The sequence below is a fragment of the Colletotrichum truncatum genome (assembly GCF_014235925.2).
Source record: "Colletotrichum truncatum strain CMES1059 chromosome Unknown Contig_0012, whole genome shotgun sequence".
Classification (NCBI taxonomy): Eukaryota; Fungi; Ascomycota; class Sordariomycetes; order Glomerellales; family Glomerellaceae; genus Colletotrichum; species Colletotrichum truncatum.
The window spans coordinates 587,738-600,850 of NW_027222409.1; the positions used below are offsets into that span (position 1 = coordinate 587,738).

A 13,113-nucleotide genomic window follows, 5' to 3' on the forward strand; every position below is an offset into this window, starting at 1 on the left:
TTCACCGTTCGTGTGGGCTGAACGTTTGGTGAATGACGAACTCAAGTATATTGGAAACCAAGGGGTTCTTTATCAACACCATTGCCCGGAAATCTCCACACCGTCAGATGGTTCCAACTGCTTGTTTTCACGTAGCCGGTTTTGGCCCACTGCGGTATATCACGCGGCCACCGCGGCTGTAGACCTAGTTGGTATTGGTTCTCATCATGCCCAAGCCTACAACCAGTTTCGAAACCATAAGGAGCCATTTGAATGAATGAAATACACTCGTTCACACTCGTTCATTTTTTTTGGAATTTCGGTCGTATATTTCGCCGAAGGAAAATCCATGTCACTAAGAAGTCCTCGGCTGAATAACTTACACTGATTGCGATTTCTAAGAAGGTGAGAATTCAACGGCATTGGATATAATCTGGAAACTACCACTATAACCCTTAAGCTGTTGAAAGATTTGCACCGAGCGAACCCGTTCCGTAAGGCTTTTCTGCTACCACAACTTTACTCTAGCGCTCCATCGTTCAGGTATCTATGCTGCTACCAAATAAACATTTCTGTCAAACATAAAGTCAAATTTAACTTTTCCAGAATTGATGCTTTTCCATTTCTTTGCTTTTCTATTCCAATACTCCCTATAGTTGTGTGGCATATTTCTTAGCAGTAGCTAGATCCCACTAATACAGCCGCTTGGCCCAGCTCATTCTGTATCTCCTGTAAAGAATCCAAGCTCCACTGTCCCATGTTACCTGATGACGCCGGTGTGACTTCTCCCGTGAATTGTTTATCAAATGCCACTCCTTCAGCGCCTCGGAAGAATTCTACTTCGTCTTCCATTTGTGTCCCGAACGGCAATGTCGTATCTATCAACTCTGACGCCGCTGCCGCTTGTTCCTCTCGCCTCTGGGTAACTTCATCCACAGTCTCCATTGCCCGCCGGTACAGCTCCTTGACTACTTCATGGAGCCGATAAAACGAATCTTGATGGTTCATGGAGAGCATCAACTCAAACAACCTCAGCGCTTGGTTGGCCAACTCCTTGTCTGTTATGAGCAGTTGGTGGTCTGGGAAGACGAACATATTGGCCAGAAGAATGATGAGGCCGGAGAAATGCGCACAAGCGTTCGACCAGATGCTACAGTCCGTCTTTGGAGACTTGACGAAAAGATTCATGCAGCTGCGGCTCAGCTCGACGCACTTGGCCCATCCGACCGGCAACGGTGGGTTTGCGCCACTGCACGCTGCTATCGGCGTCGCGTCCAGGTGGTGTATCGTGGCCCGGCTGTATGAGCTTATACGCTTGACCCAGTCGGCGTCGTGCGAGTAAATACCATGCGCCATGACCATCGCCGTAAAAAATCCGTGATAGAGCAACGACATGTGCACGATGGAGAGCTCGTCGACACAACGGAGCAACGAGTCCAGCTGGAATTCTGACGGGATATTGCGTCGCCAGTTTTCCAACATGGTCTCCAGCCTCGCCACCCTCTGTTGTCTGTCCTGTGCCGACACTTTGCGCGCCCTTGTGCTGTAGAGCTGGTCATAAACTTTGCCAGAAATATGGCTGAGTTCTACTCGAGCGCGAAAGTAGTTGAATTTGCAGCCGTTCTTTGCGTACATCATACCCGCAAGGTCTTCCGGTTGTTGTTCGGGTAGCGGCAGGTCAATGTCCACGTCAAGCTGGAACGACGGCGTCTTCGTTCTCAGACTTATATCCTGCGCGGGTTAGCTTTACCAGGAAAGGCCAAAAAGCGCACCTTTGAACATACCTTGTCCATAACGTACGTTATCCAGAAGAGTCGGGATCTGTGCCGCGCAACTTCTGGTGGGAAGAATTGCAGTGAATCCTTGTCATGCAGATGCATGCGATGTGCCAGACGGATAGCGGTGCCAATCAGAACCGAAGCCGGCTTAGGATCCTTGGTTCCCAGAAACAAGACGACCATTCCCAGCAGAACTTGAAGCCCTAGGAGATCTTCCTCCCGGGTGACTAAATCGGAAACGACTGTCTGCACATTCCGCATATGATATTGTACCTTTTCGTCGTCTATCAGTGCGTCAAGGTTACCAGACTCCTTCAACGTGCAGCGGTACCCAAGGGCCAGGGCAATGTGGACAGCCGCCCATACTGCTGTGGATCGCTGTGATGACGGCATATACCAATCGGATAGCATACGCATGAACGTTGGCTGGTCAAAGATTGGCATGACGGCGTTGTAACGGTTGAAGAATTCGTCAATCACGGGAACGATGTCCTCAAGCGGCGGCAGCTTTGGCTTCTCGGACTCCGTTACCCATTCACTCGGACTCCCACTGCTGGACACGGGATCTATGAAGTCCATGCTGTCTGTCGAGTCCCCGCCTTCTGAGGATACTTGGGTCGTGGTTGGGTTGGGTGGCGACTGTGGCAGGGTGTTGCTGAGGAGTTGGCTGTTGACATTGAGGGCTTGCTGTAACTGCTTCTCCATCCTTGCTAGGCGAGCTTCCAATTCTGAGACTTTGTTCGTACTGAGTTTTAATATTGTCAGATTTAATCAGGGTAACTGGCAATCTATAGGGCACTCACTCTTCTGATTCATGTTGTGTAGGCGGTTGTGCCCGCTCTCTGGCCGGATGTGGCCTGCGTCGGATTGTAGTTGTTCGGCATTCCGACTTATACAGTGAACAGTTCGAGCACGCGGGCTTGAGCATGTCACACTTGATCTTTTTAACGAAGCACAAGTCGCAGGCTGGACGTTTGTCAGCAATGAATGCGTTGAGAGACGGCTCTAACAATCCGTCTCACCTTTGCGGCGCGATGAAGATGTCTCCATGTTGGCTTCGTTATCCAAACAATACTCTTTCGATTGTTGTCCGGGAAATTGAGTGGAAACTAAGGAAATCGCCTTAATTTGTAAGATGTAAAAACATATTTGAAGGTCACTATTTGGATTAGCATTAGAGATGATGCGAAGCAGGGATGGGCGTACAGTAAATGTGAGATTACAAATCCAGAGTGGAAGGATGGCGTTAGTGGCCCCAGCCACAATACCCTGGTCCCGGGTCTTTTCTGACCACTCAGTGCTAGTTCGCCGATCAATGTCTGGTTTTCAAGCTCCCATTCAACATCGGCAGATGAACGAGTTTTCTTCATTCACACCGCTCACCGAACTCTCATTGGCTTACGGAGTACAGTCCGGATATCCCAGTAACTATCTGTATTCTACTGCACGCTAGGTATATGAAACTAGTTGGCTCTTCTATAAAAGCAATGTCTAAATGCTACCGAAAAGACAAACTCCAAACAATCTAACATAAGCATCTCCTATTCTCAAGCCGCCGCAATTGTTCCGTAAGGCAGCGTCTTTCCAGTGAAGTCAGCTCCGCCATGGTGTTCAAGCTTGTCACCGTCAGCAATAACCTTCTGGAACCAGGCCTGCATATCCTCGGCAAAAGTCTTGACTGACGCCAGATCGCTCGAATCAAAGGGCTCATGTCCCTTGCCAACCTGACGAATGTGAGTGACAGCCGCCGTCATTCCGAACCCAAAGTCATCCTCCATCATCTGGACCGGGCGAATGGCTCCCGTCACGCGGCCCCCTAGAATGTCCGACGCGATGCGGAACTCTTGAGCACCGGGTCGACCCAGAGCTACGCCATCGACGATGTCGAGCGCCTTCACCATCGCCCCCACAGTTCGCATGCCTCCTACGATGTAGGCCTTTGTTTTACGCGAATCGCGATCGCCGAGTCCAGTGACCACCGTCTCGGCGAACTCCAGGAAGAAGCCCTCCCGCTTGCGCGTAGACTCCTTATCCCAGGTCAAGCCGAGCGCCTCGTAAGTGCCGCCGGAAATTTCGAGAAAATCAAAACCCAGGTGCGACAGAGACTCGCATAGCTCGCGCGCTTCATCGGGGGTGACGCCGCCTTCCTGGAATTCGACGCTGTTGAGCTTCGCAGCGAGTATGAAATCAGGGGATGTGCGAGCGCGGACGGCCCTGGCAATGTCGGCAATGAGGCGAGTGCGGTTCTCAAGCGTCTGCACGCCGTACTCGTCAGTTCGGTGGTTTGTAGTGCGCGACAGGAACTGCGCAATAAGGTAGCCGTGAGCCGCGTGCAGCTGGATGCCGTCGAAGCCAGCCTTTTCGAGATACTCTGCTGCGTGGGCGAAACCCTCAATGACGCGATTGATGTCCTCCTTGGTTGCTTCGCGCGGCTTGCCAAACTCCATGCCCAGCTTTGGCTCTGGTTTGTGTCAGTATGATTGCCATAATGGTTATTGAGGGGGAGAGAAAAGCACGAACCGAGCGGTACAGCAGAGGCCGAGATAGGATTAGGCTGAATCTTCTTCTGCGTTTGTCGGCCGGCATGTGTGACTTGTCCCAGCAGCAGACTGCCATCTGCCTTGCCAGCTGCAGCAACGGCTTTGAAGCCTTCGAAACGCTCTCCCTCGGGTTCGCATTCGGGCGTGATGACCATGTCGCCGAGGCCGCTCATGTGGTCAAACTCGATGTCGATATTTCCTGTAATGACAACACCAAAGTTGTTCGGACCCTCACCCCAGCTATTTCAAAGTTTTGTCAGTTTGCTGGCCATACGAATTCGCCCATAATGTTATGTTATTAGGCCACTGAACAAAATCTACATACCGGCGGTAGATCTCGACGATTTCGGGAGTAGGAATACCACGTTTTGACAGCTCGTTGCTACTCCAAGTTGCGAGATTTTCGGCCATGGCGCTCTTTAAAAATCTATTCTTGGCCGTCTTGTTGGAAAACGGAAACTTGAGGGGCTGAGCCAGTGGCTCCGGGCTGGCAGCTTCACTTTCGTAGCGGGTCGACATCTTGAGGGGCTGTGATAACTGTTGAATTGAGGGTGCTGTTCAAAGTAAAGGATTGTCTGTGACGAGTAATGGAGATGGTGGTGATGATGAAAATGTGTCCTAAGAAGCTTGAGAGGTCTTTATTTATACGTTCAATGCCAGACACCGCTCATGGGTGACATTGCCATGGAGTATTTGCCATGGAGAAAGACCCATGACATGAATCCATCGTCGGTGGTTCAAAACACGCCAATTCAAACCATGTAATTAATTGTGCAGTGCTGATGACTTGTCTTTCGACCGTTCTTCGACCGAATCGGGATTCACGTCGCCGTGAAATGGACTCCGTGGAGCGTTGAGAACGCGGCACGGAAGCCGGCGGAGCACCGTGGCATAGTCGGAAGTTTGGTCGGAGGAGCCATAGAGCACACAGACTGCCTTTTGTGATTTACCTGGCACTGGGTTTGAAACTCCCAATTCAATCACTCATATGAATTTAACCTTGAGTGGCGCCAATACTAAAGCTCGATTCTTTGGTATCAAACCTACAAGATTCATTGAATTAGTTTACAACCCAGTAAGTCATCAGGATTTCCCCTCAAGGCCTGATATTGCACAGTACTTACCCAGCCCAATGTCCTTCTCCATGACCATCAGTGACAACGCCATGGAGTTCAGGGGGTAGCTTCAGCCACCGTGGGATCGGCGCTCCACGGAACTCCACGGAGAAAATGTCTCAATTGGTGATTATTAATGCAGAGTGGGACGAGACGGAGTGATCTTTCGTACCCACTAATCCACTCGTCTTGGCGCTTGATTAATAATGACCGTTTGTTTTCCCCAAAGCCATGCACTAATTAGCACTATGCCCGTGTTGGCCGGTGTATCTTTCAAGCAGGGGATGACTGTTTCTCGCGTTTTTGTAACTGTTAAAGGCTTGGGGCTGCAATATTGATCTCTTCCTCTAGATAACAACTGTAATAATCTCCGGCTGTTCAGCAACTCTGGCTGTAGCTACCCATGCACCAATGACCTAACTACCACCGTCTACAATTCATCCTTGGCCTGTTCCGATGGCGCAGCCTTCTTTGCGTCTTCGGCCGCCTTGGGTGGTTCTTCCACAGCCTCTTTCTGGGCCTCTTTCGCGCTCTCCTTGATCTTGAGAACCTGAGCCTTGATGGTGAACTCAATGTCCCTCTTCTTCTCCTCAATGTTGGGCCGGGTGTGGCTGATGGGCCACGCCACCACAGCTGCGTCTTTGGCGGTGGGGCTGTAGTTCTCCAGGTTGGTGAGCGTCGCTGTGGTTCACCCGTTAGTATCGCACTTAATAAGTGTTTTGCAGCATGAATGCGCTTTAGTAGTATCAGAGAGGAATGACAGATCTCTGTCGCTTACCTTGGCAATCGCTGCCCTCGGCGACGAAGAGAGGGAGAATGTGATATAGAGCGCCGGGCGCAAAGATGGCGACCCTCTTCTGGTCAAGGTCACGGTTGACGTCCTTGGGGGCCTTGGGCACAACAACAAGGTCCGTGATCTTCTCCTCTGCAGTGGTGGGCTTGTCGAAGATGGCAAAGAGGCCCTTGCCCTTGCTGTCCTCAACACGCTCCTGTTCCTCAATCCACTCGCGAACGCGGAGCGGCAGGTCGGCATACTCCATCTTTAGCAAGTTTCGGTCGTACATGTGACGGTCGAGGCCAGCCCAACCGCCCGGGTACTCACGGCCAGAGAAGAAGGTCTTGAGGCCGTCGCCCCAGTGGAACAGGCCGGTAGGCGGCTTCTCGAAGAGATCATGCAGAGTGTACTGCGTCGCGGCAAAGGTCTTGGACGCCTCGCAGGTGTGACTGTAAGAGTCGGTCGTCTTGGAGGTGAAGGGGTCACGCCAGGGAAAGTTGTCGGCCATTGTCGTCTTGGGCTGCGGCATTGGCTTGCCGCCGATTTGGAAGGCCGAAGCAGCCCCAGCCAGAAGAGTGGCGGCGAGAGGAAGTGACTCGAACTTCATGGTGACAGGCTTCGCGATATTACTTTGTGACGCTCAAGATCAAACAGAAGATACCAAATGTTGCAACCGTGCTTCAGTTCAGTTCGTTTGAATCATCACACAACATTTCAAGAGGGGATGCGCTCTTCATATACCGGCGCGAATAGAACCATCAGGCCAGATTGACGGCTTGAGTGGCATTGTTGTCCTTTGCGGACGGTTCATGTTCCGTACTGCCATATTGAGTCGAGCTTCCCGAATGCCAATGTGGCATACAATGCAACGAGCACCAGATTAATTACTCCGTTCCCCCAAAACATGATCCCTGATACCTCCGCGTTCCCCTCACAGACGGCACGACGGGACGGAAGCCAGGTTCCGATTCATCTCCAATTTTCCCCAAAGTCTCCAACTCATCCATCATGTGAGCTATTCACATGTGAGTATGTGGCGGGTGATGTGGCTGGTCATGATTGTAGCTGTGGCGCATGGCGATCATCAATCTGAGTAAGCATAAATTTACGAATAATCTTAGTTGGTCTCGATTTCGACATGGTGACGTCTTTCATAAGAACTTCTCCACTCCCACATGAAAGACACGATGAGAGGCAAGCCGTCTGCAGGCTGGCAGTATTACCCTAGTGATGAAGAAGAACCTTGATGAACAGGTAAAGTTGAGATAAAACGCCCAACATGTTGGTCTTGTTCTACACTTCAGCCTGTGCTGGTTTCCTTCTTGATTCTCTCTCTTAATCACACAATTTACCCCTCGACAACTAGTAGACTTGGTAAAGAGACGAGGTTCATCAGATGAGTGGCGAGCTTGGCTTTACCCATCGTTCTGGAGCCTAGAGGCACCACCCCCACCCATATCTCGGGAAGTTGTTCTTATTTCGACTAACTGCCGGCTTACTCAACCCTGACATCTAATGTCTTGACGTCGATATTGTCCCCTCATGTCGATTGGCATAGGTGCTCCATACGCGCAATGCAATTGCCGTTCGGTTCCAGCTATCATCCCCTTCCCAGATGTCCTTTTTTGGACAAGTTATCGCTCAGCCTTGTCCAGTTCTAGTCCACATCAACGCGCCATCCGACCCAAGCCGGTCGTTCTCATTGGTTCAAGCTCATGAGCTCCGCTACCTTACAATCCCTTCCGGTATTCATGACGTCGGCTCCCTGTCAAAAATGACGCCGGTGCCCGTCATGGAGCTTTACTATTTGCCCAACCGTGTAGACGGTTCCCGTTCTACACGACATCTGGTTCTGTGCATGGCCTGAGCCAAGTCGTTGACTGACCGGTTACGTGGTTATTTAACCACGTTTTCACTTTTTCAAAAGTCAGATATAAGTCAAAGGCTTTGTGACAATCAAAAACCGACAAAGCAGAATTTTACCGTCTCATCTTTTGCACACTTTAATAATCAATTCCAATCATGGCAACACAAGCAGCTTATGCGGTCGAAAAGGTCATTGGCCATCAGGATGACTCCATCACCGCTCAGGATGTCACAAACTACAACAAGACAGGCGATAGCGGCGAACTCATGAAGGCACTCGTCTGGCAGGGCAAGAACAAGGTTGAGATTCGTAAGTGAACAATTACACCACCTAGGTGCCGTTACGCCTTATCTAACATGCAATGCAGTTGATGTTCCCAAGCCCAAGATTCTTGAGGACAGTGATGTCATTCTCAAGGTTACCGGCAGCACTGTCTGCGGTAGCGACCTCCACCTTCTTCACGGCACGGTTGTGCAGATGAACAAGGGAGACATTCTCGGCCACGAGTTTTGCGGCATCGTCGATCAAGTCGGCTCCGCTGTCAAGAATGTAAAGGTTGGCAGCCGCTACGTCGCGTCCTTCCAGATTGCATGTGGAAACGTAAGTGACAAGAAACCAAACGCATTGCCTCAGGACCCTTATGACTGACCATTTCAGTGCTTCTACTGCAAACAAAAGCTCTCTTCTCAGTGCGAGAGGACAAACTCCAACACAATGGAGAAGTCCATGTACGGTTCCCAGACCGCCGGCATGTTTGGTTACTCCCACTTCACTGGTGGATTTGCTGGTGGTCAGGCCGAGTACGTCCGCGTCCCTGTCGGAGACGTCAACTTGCTCGAGATCCCCGAAGACGTACCGGATGAGAAGGCCCTGTACCTCTCCGATGTTCTCGCCACCTCTTACAACGCCGTCAAGGACACCGCAGTCTACCCTAACGACCAGGTAGCTATCTGGGGAGCCGGCCCCATCGGCCAAATGGCGGGCGCTTTCGCCCTTGGCGAAGGCGCGTCCAAGGTCATCTTTATCGACACAGAGCCCCGTCTTTCTTTTGTCAAGTCGAGATGGCCGAAGGAGCACCAAGACAAGCTGGAACTGATTGATTACAAGAAGCTTTCTAGTGGTCTTACCAACAAGGAGACTGTTGTGTCGAAACTTAAGGAGCTGTGCGGAGGACGGGGCCCCGACGCCGGAATTGAGTGCGTTGCCGGCGAGTATCCCAAGGGATGGATTCACACCATTGAGATGGCCATCGGTGCTGAGACAGACACGAGTGAGATTGTCAACGAGATGATTGAGGGCGTGCGCAACTTTGGCCGCTGCGGTATCACGGGCGTTTACGTCGGGTACACGAACCACTTCAACATCGGTTCCTTGATGGAGCGTGGTATCCGCTTGATTGGCAACGGACAGGCCCCTGTTCATTTGTACTGGGGAGACTTGCTTAAGAAGATCCAGAGCGGCGAGCTCGATGTCTATCAGATGCTCTCGCACCGCGTTCGGCTTGAGGACCTCGACAAGGTCTACTACAAGTTTGAGAAGCACGAGGACGGTATCCAGAAGATTTTCGTCGAGACCAAGTTCTCTCTACCAAGGGCCGAGGGTTCTCCTGAGCTTACGAAGTATTAAAGCTAGGCTCCTGAGCTTACGAAGTATTAAAGCTAGCGGTATGAATGGAGGTACTTGAAGAAGTAATGGCAATGGGAGGCGGTTAGTTGATAGCAATTACGGTCGAATATTCAATGAGTTATGATGTTATTAAGATAAATAATCTTGGGCTTTTTCTCATAATGAACCGTGATAATCACTGTTAAAGTAACCAAAAGTGCGAAGGGCCGAAAATATACAACAAAAACATAAACAAGTATTGCTTTGATATAGAAACTGATCTCAAATGGTTTCAACCGACGGTGGCCTCTAAATTCTACACAATGGTCCATCTGGCTGCTCAACAAAGGCCTCAGAGCCCACACAAGTAGGGCAATAGAACAGGTGCAACGGATCATATTTCTTCTTCGCCGCAAGATGACTCTCGTAGTTGGAACCATAGAATGTCTCAATGTAGTCGGGATCATGCCGGTCGCCCTCATTCATGTACCCTCCAGTTGTGGGCGCTAGCCTTTTGCCAGCGGCGCCCTTGACGTAAGTCACGTCGTCCTGAACCGCCTGACGCTCGGCATTGCTCGCCGTCTTGGAGATACTGCGACCGGTAATGAGGACGTATGAAGAATTCCGCCAGGCGGGGTGCAGTCCCGAGGTCGTGTCCTTGGCATCTTCAAAAACCTGTCCGCCGGAGACGAGAAGTACCACGTTGGATGCAAATTCCTCTGGCTTGCCACTGAGCACCTCGACGGCTTCACGAACGTGGCCGAACTCCGCCAACGCTGACCGATCAACCATTCGAGACGTAACGATGGACGTATCGCCGGTGGGATCATAGAGCCCCGACTCAGTCTCGTAGAAGGACCAATAGTCATTGTAAGTCGCAAAGCTCTCGTAGATGAACAGCCGGTCCTGGAACTTGGACAGAGCCTCACGAACAGTTGCGAACCCGGCATCTGCCTCTTCTTTCGATTTCCCAATGGTCCAGAAGCCGTGGGAGTAACCAGAGGTGGCGTTGCCCACGAATACGGTCGGGAAGTTGCGGAACCAGTAGGCATACCCTGCAAAACCTGCGTCGCTGAGGTCCGGGTATGACTGGAGCATAACGGACACGGCATCGAGGAGGTCAGAGTTGTTAGCAGTCTGCTGCAGCGGAGCAAAAGCAAGTTTGTGCGCTGTAACGATGTCCACGTTGGGGTGTGTCTTGATGGTGGTACTGAGCACAATGCCGTATCCAGGTCCACCGCCACGGAGAGCTCGAAAGAGATCCGTGTTCTCGCAGTGATTGGCGACAACAACGCGTCCGTCAGCAAGCATCACCTCTGCTTCAAGAATTTGATCAGCCCCCAGTCCGTAGTTACGAGTCGCAGGCCCATGACCGCCGCCAGAAGGCCAGCCTCCGATAGCGCCAGGGGACACGGCGCCGCCGCCAACAGCGATGACATTGTTTGCTTTCGCGACCTTGTACACGTCCCGCCATTGATATGCGCCGTCAATTCGGATTGCGCTACCATCCCAGCCAGACTTTGAGCAGGCGTTTGCCGGGACATATGTATCTTGAAAGTCGATGCTGTTGCGATAGTATCGCAGCCAAATCTCAAGACTGCCATAGCCGTCCGAGCGGCCAAGAAGGTCGTGACCTGTGCTGGCAATGACAAGGCGGATGTTATGCTGGCGGGCAAAAGCAAGAGTAGCGAGGATATGATCACGAGTCGTCGCATTGACTGCATACGTCGGCAGAGGACCAAGTGAACAGCTAGTCGGGACCTGACCTGTCGCATAGTCGACGGGCGCACAGGTGATGTTGTAGGGATATGGTCGGCCGATGGGGTTTGACGTTTGGAAATCTTGATCCGACCACATCTTGGAGACGTACGCACATTCGTCCAGGTCCTTTTCTGGGCCATCGTAGCAGGATTGTGCGACCGGCTCAGTTTTGATGAGATTCCCATCGACGCTACGATCAAAAGCCTCCCAAGATGAATTATCTGGCCAACAGCATTTTCCAGGTACCTTGTGGGATATCAATCTACGAACTCTGACCTCAGGGAAGGGGAAGAAGTATTCGTCAACGCACGCATTTGCATTTTGGCTGGTCCTCCAGGACTTGACCATTAACAGCTCCCAGAAGGGCGGCCAGAGATAACACCGCCTTCAATCGCATATTTTCCACTTAAAATAGGGAAACTGTGCTGGATGGAGACTTTGGTTGAGTGACAAAGATGAGCAGACAATGTAAGATCGGTGCTAGGCCTTGCAGGAGAGAAAAGCAGGTGATCAACTATAAGTATGGGTACCGTCGACAGATCCATGTCTTCTTTAATATGTTCAGGATTCGGGCAATTGTGCCCGTTTCTTTTTGCGCTATGCCCAGTCGCTTAACCGGGCGATTAGCGTCTTCGAAGAACATGGCACCCAATTTTTTCTGATAGCTCAGTATGGTCGATTGGCATTAGTTGCGGCAGCTAGTTAAGATTGGAAATGAGATGTACTTTGTAGCGTTTACAGGGGATAATCCCACATGAATAACTGTTAGCTTCCTGGAGCTATTGATACATACATGCATCGACAAGGGGCTAAATGAGACAAATGGCATCACTGGTCGCTGATTTGTCTGCACCCCAGATCGCCCAAGACCGATTCTCGCTGTGTTAGATGGCCGCGAGCCTGCAGGACAAGAAATGAGAAAGGTGTTACGCGAGGGTGCCAAGATACCTTAGCGTGGCGGACAAATGCAGCGAAGGATTTGCAAGCAGCAGTTCCTGAAGGAGAACTGGAAAGAGTGCAACACCAAGTCTCATCAGAAGATCCTCACGAAGAGCGTTGTGGTAGAGACTTGCATAGGCAGAGCGGAATGCTAGAAACGGGCCGGACAAAATCACCCCCGTTTCCCACTTCGTGATGAAGGTTAAGCTGATGCACAATTACCCTATCACTTCTATAATCAATACTACAAAGGATCCAACAAGATCATCGGACAAAAACAGTACACTTTAATCTGCGCAACCTAATTACGAGACAGTAAGACGAGGCTTCAGTAATAGACGCACCACAAAACCAGACGCTTTCATCATCAGATCCCACTTGTTTGTGCAAATTCGACTTGCCATTGATCCTTCGATGAGGGCAACTTCGCAAATGGAGACATCATTCGTCAGATGTTTTGCGTAGTTAAAGACCTTACAAACAATGACACCATCATTACATACAAGTCGCTGTTGTTGGCTGTTCTTCGCTTTCTGATTTTCTACAACAAAAGGTGCATACTGCTCGCCTACGCCCTTCTACTCAGCCACCTGATGAAAGCAAAAAGCTAGGCAAAATCAGTCATCCTTGCAGCTGCTGTTCCTTTACAGGATGAGCGGCCTCGGGCACCGTGCGCCGCCGCCATTTTGTCAAGTGTAAATCCAAATAATTTACAGGAAGAGAATGTACATGCGGCAGTTTGCTGAGTGGAGGT

At 50.9% G+C, this 13,113-nt stretch overlaps 5 protein-coding genes across 5 annotated transcripts; 1 reads left to right on the forward strand and 4 right to left on the reverse strand.

Moving 5' to 3' along the window:
• Window positions 1-651: 651 nt before the first annotated feature.
• Window positions 652-2,685, reverse strand: CTRU02_214990 (nadh oxidase; the record flags this gene model as incomplete). Its single annotated transcript, XM_036726499.2, has 3 exons — window positions 652-1,710; window positions 1,764-2,502; window positions 2,561-2,685. 3 exons carry the CDS (start codon window positions 2,683-2,685, stop codon window positions 652-654), a joined length of 1,923 nt encoding a protein of 640 aa, XP_036581686.2.
• Window positions 2,686-3,304: 619 nt separating this feature from the next.
• CTRU02_214991 (nadh oxidase) lies at window positions 3,305-4,816 on the reverse strand (the record flags this gene model as incomplete). The annotated part of the gene is made up of 3 exons (XM_070206344.1): window positions 3,305-4,218; window positions 4,278-4,537; window positions 4,623-4,816. The coding sequence occupies 3 exons, from the start codon at window positions 4,814-4,816 to the stop codon at window positions 3,305-3,307; spliced, it is 1,368 nt and encodes a 455-aa protein (XP_070059987.1).
• A 1,026-nt stretch (window positions 4,817-5,842) lies between these two features.
• CTRU02_214992 (uncharacterized protein) lies at window positions 5,843-6,794 on the reverse strand (the record flags this gene model as incomplete). The annotated part of the gene is made up of 2 exons (XM_036726497.1): window positions 5,843-6,093; window positions 6,191-6,794. 2 exons carry the CDS (start codon window positions 6,792-6,794, stop codon window positions 5,843-5,845), a joined length of 855 nt encoding a protein of 284 aa, XP_036581684.1.
• Window positions 6,795-8,209: 1,415 nt separating this feature from the next.
• Window positions 8,210-9,680, forward strand: CTRU02_214993 (s-glutathione dehydrogenase; the record flags this gene model as incomplete). Its single annotated transcript, XM_036726496.1, has 3 exons — window positions 8,210-8,363; window positions 8,422-8,654; window positions 8,712-9,680. The coding sequence occupies 3 exons, from the start codon at window positions 8,210-8,212 to the stop codon at window positions 9,678-9,680; spliced, it is 1,356 nt and encodes a 451-aa protein (XP_036581683.1).
• A 288-nt stretch (window positions 9,681-9,968) lies between these two features.
• CTRU02_214994 (FAD-linked oxidoreductase-like protein 13) lies at window positions 9,969-11,817 on the reverse strand (the record flags this gene model as incomplete). Its single annotated transcript, XM_036726495.1, has 2 exons — window positions 9,969-11,669; window positions 11,731-11,817. 2 exons carry the CDS (start codon window positions 11,815-11,817, stop codon window positions 9,969-9,971), a joined length of 1,788 nt encoding a protein of 595 aa, XP_036581682.1.
• Window positions 11,818-13,113: the final 1,296 nt, after the last annotated feature.